Source organism: Neltuma alba, unplaced genomic scaffold (genome assembly GCF_004799145.2).
Source record: "Neltuma alba isolate B1F8T4 unplaced genomic scaffold, ASM479914v2 tig00007962_pilon, whole genome shotgun sequence".
Classification (NCBI taxonomy): Eukaryota; Viridiplantae; Streptophyta; class Magnoliopsida; order Fabales; family Fabaceae; genus Neltuma; species Neltuma alba.
The window spans coordinates 54563-58609 of record NW_021634913.1 but is presented as its reverse complement, the minus strand read 5'-3'; the positions used below and the strand labels follow the sequence as shown (position 1 = coordinate 58609).

At 32.7% G+C, this 4047-nt stretch overlaps 1 protein-coding gene across 1 annotated transcript; it reads left to right on the top strand.

Annotated features, from left to right (window-relative positions):
- Positions 1–2889: 2889 nt before the first annotated feature.
- Positions 2890–4047, top strand: LOC114753499 (F-box protein At3g07870-like). Its single transcript, XM_028942179.1, has one exon. It carries the CDS (start codon positions 2890–2892, stop codon positions 4045–4047), a length of 1158 nt encoding a protein of 385 aa, XP_028798012.1.

The following is a 4047-nucleotide window of genomic DNA, read 5'->3' as shown; positions in this document are numbered from 1 at the left end:
AGAAATGAAATTGTACTCTACAAACCTGATAAGAGGATAGTGAAATTGGAGGAAGAAATGGTTTATACATGATAAATCTCGCTACTAATGAAGTAAGAAGGTTTGTTTAGTATTTGCAATTATGTGGAGAGCCGCATATCAATTGGAAAATATTTTAGATCATTCCGTACCTATACTATTTAATGTTAGTTATCACTAAATATGATCACCTCTCCTGGTGAGATTCAAATCTTAGTTCGTTATGTGGTGAGGGAGTGATCCCTTCTACTAAACCCAACCTCCATTGATATCTGGTTATTCTATTTGTTTACCTCGCATTCTATATTTTTCCTTTCTTCTGTTTTGGACTAATGAATGAGTGCATTTTCCCTTTAGCTTTGGTTGAGTTCAAGTTCCCTCCTCTTGCGTTACCTTTCAATATTTTAAAACCTCTACATTACTAGATGCGGAACCTTCCATTGGACGTGAACATTGTGCTGGTAAAAAAAAAAAACGAAGAGGTGAACATTGTTAGCTTTATGTTATGTTTTTATATATATATATATATATATATATTAATGTATGACTTAGTACATGGCACCTATAACGATAATTTGATATATATATATATATATATATATCAATTTATGACTTAGCACATGGCCCCTATAACGATAACTATCAATTATTAATGATACATTAAACCTTTAACAAATAATTTTGTAATTTTTAATTTGAAGCTCCAAATTTATCCTCGTTTAACATGATTAATTTTTTTAAACAAATTTATCCAAAACAATTCTAACATTAACCAAGGTCAGCGGAAAGTTGCCGTTTCAAAATTGTGTTTCACGAAAAATTAATGTGATAATAAATTACATGCCTTAATAAAATCCATTTGGCTCAGTAAAATCAATTTTGTTAGGCTACAAGGTATTAATGCTAAGTTAGCACCATTAAGCTCGGGCCTAAATTTTTTAGAAAATTATACTCTCTCCGTTTCTTATTATAAGAGACATTTGATGCTTATGGCATGTTCCTATATACAAGAGACACTTAAAAGTTGTCTCTACTTTTTTGTGTTGATTTCCTATTTTACCCATATTTATTTTGTCTCCAATTCACACTCTCTCTCCCTCCCACTTCTCTTTCTTTTAATAATTTAATTGTTCTCTCTCATATTCTCTCTCCTTATTAATGAGGGCAATTTTGAGAAAAAAGTATACTTTTTACACATTGATTATTCTTAACTAATTTTAACTGCTTTTTTTATCAACGTAATTCGGTTATTTGTCTCTTATAATAAGGAACGGAAGGAGTAATAACTAACAATTCGGACAGCATAAAATAATATAGGGATAAAAAGTAATGGAAAAAAAGAAGCATAGGAACCAAAATACCTGTTGAAAGTATAAGGAATTGGACCTTTTCACGAAGCCATATCCGCGTACCTAATAGTCCAATAGTTCATGCCAGCCTATTTCACAATATTAGTACCACATAAGTGAAGGGTTGTTAAACTCAGAACCAATGTTTTCATAAAATAATAGCACTAACATTTTGGATGGTATAATGGATGAAAATTAACTCCAACAAAAGTATAAGATCAAAACCAAAATTTATTAAAAGTATGTAGATTCGGAATAAGTTTAACCCTGAACTAAAAGGTGGAAATTTGATCATAGGATTGTAACTTACAAGAATGGTTATTGAAAAAAATGATGAGGTCTATTTTAAAACAAGGGACTGAGTTAAGTTGTTTAGGGCCTGTTTGTTTTTGTTCTTTGTTTTCTTACTTTCAAACAATTTTATAAAATTGTTTTTAAGAACAAGTTTTAGAAACAAAAAACAAAAAAAAGTTGTTTGGAAAATAATTTTTTTAAAAATCAAATTTGAACAAAAAATAAAAAAATTACACTTTGACAAGTGGTAATGATCACCAGTAGTAATAAGGAGTCGGTAGTAGAGAAGAAAAGAATTTTTTAAAACAAAAAAAATAAAAACACAAAAGGAAAAACAAAAAATAAATCTAAAATTTATTTTGATTTTTCAGTTTTTAAAAACATATTATTGTTTTTTTTTGTTTTTTAAAACAATCAACTAAAAACAAATTGCTAAACAAGTTTTTCTGTTTTTAAAACAAAAAACTGTTTTTAAAACAAGAAACCAAACAGGCTCTAATTTTTTCATTCTACATTGCATTTTACATTTCTTTCTTCTTCTTTTTTTTTTCCTAACTAATGTATTTTCCTTTTACATTGGTTGAAGTCAAGTGGTTTTGCTGCCATTGTTCTTAACTTTTTTTTTTTTAAAAAAAACAGAAAACATATTTATATTTTGTCCATTGGAACTTAAAGTTCCAAATACATGTTTTATGTAGTAAATATTCTTCCATTTCAAAATGACGGTGGCTGGAATTTTACCTTTGTTTCAAAATGCTGGTCACTTTAAATTCAATAAATATCAGAAGTATTGTTTACTTGAAATTTATACTTTTGAAATTTGACAAGTTTAATAATTCTAGAAAGAAATAATTTACTTGTCCTAAATATTTTGATGACAAGTAACAGTAAATTCCCCCCCCCCCAAAACCCTTCTCCCAAACATAGCATAAGTTGAACCAAAGCTTGAATTTTTGTTTAGACTTAATTATTTGAGAAAATAAATTTTTTCGAACTCAATATATAATATGCAGGCAAAAATAAAAACATCTACTCAAAGTTTGGGTTCTTGGGCCGTAAACAAAAGTTTGGGACTGGTTCAGAAAAATGAAAGGACCGACGATGAGCTGGCGACCCAAGTGTCTCTCCCTTCGACTATGGTAATTTGAAATCCCTAAAGTGCTTCGTTGACTGCGAGTGCTTTCTTCTGAGAAATGCGTTTGAGCCGATATTCCTGAAGCAGATGGAAATGGATAGCCGCCCCCCATATCTTCCTGAAGAAATCATCCTAAACATTCTCAAACGACTTCCGGTAGAATCCTTAATCCGATTTCAATGTGTGTGTAAACACTGGAATAATCTCATAAAAAGTCCATCTTTCATTGCGGACCACCTTCAACAGTCCAGTCATCAAAACCCTTCTCTTCTTCTCGATTGTAATAATAGTTGCAGTCCTTTGCGCTGGCGCTTGCGTTTGCTGGATTGGGGGATGCAAGTCCGTCTAGTTCAGAAAGCACCTTTGGTCGATTCCTTCTGGGGTGCTAGTATCATCGGTTCCTGCAATGGCCTGGTTTGTGTTCAAATCCATCAGCATGATAAATCTCCTCCTTCTCTTTCATTGTGGAATCCTGCCACTACAGCAGTCAGACATGTTCCTAGACCGAGAATTATTTTTTCTGACTTGGATGATTGCATGACAGGATTTGGGTTCAGTCCAATTGTTAATGATTATAAGATAGTAAGAACTTATTCGAAGCTTTACTATGAAGTTGATCGAGCGGAAGTATTTTCGTTAAGTAGAGGGTCATGGAAGCGAATAGATAGTGGGAACTTAAAGGGAGTGAGACTTAATTCTGAAGCTGTCACGACTAATGGAGCCATATTTTGGTCTGGGGTAAAGTTAGATGCAGATGAAGATGGTGAAGATGGTGTTGAGGTGATAGCTCAGGTGATAGTATCATTTGACATAGTAAAGGAAGTGTTCACATTGAGTCCATGGCCTGATTTAAACTATACGAGTGGAGATGAAAAGCTTACTATTTATGGGAACAAACTTGCCATACTTTGTGACATTTGGCGTAGGGATAATGAAAGATTTGATTTGATTAGGCTGTGGGTGATGGAGGAGGGTACATGTGCATTTGGGGAGAGACGGAATTGGACTAAAATATATACTAGCCCCTTTTCAAAGACATTAGATCCGGTGACTATTTGGAGGAACCAAATTGTCTACACACGGGGGGGTTCTGCAGTGCCTAGTAAGAAAGGAAGAACTGTTCATTTGATGAATCTCACTACTAATGAAGTCAAGAGGTTTGTTGTTCCCTATCGTGGCTCTATTCAAAATATATACAATTATGTAGAAAGCCTTGTATCAGTTGGCAACAACTACATTGAAGAATCTTGA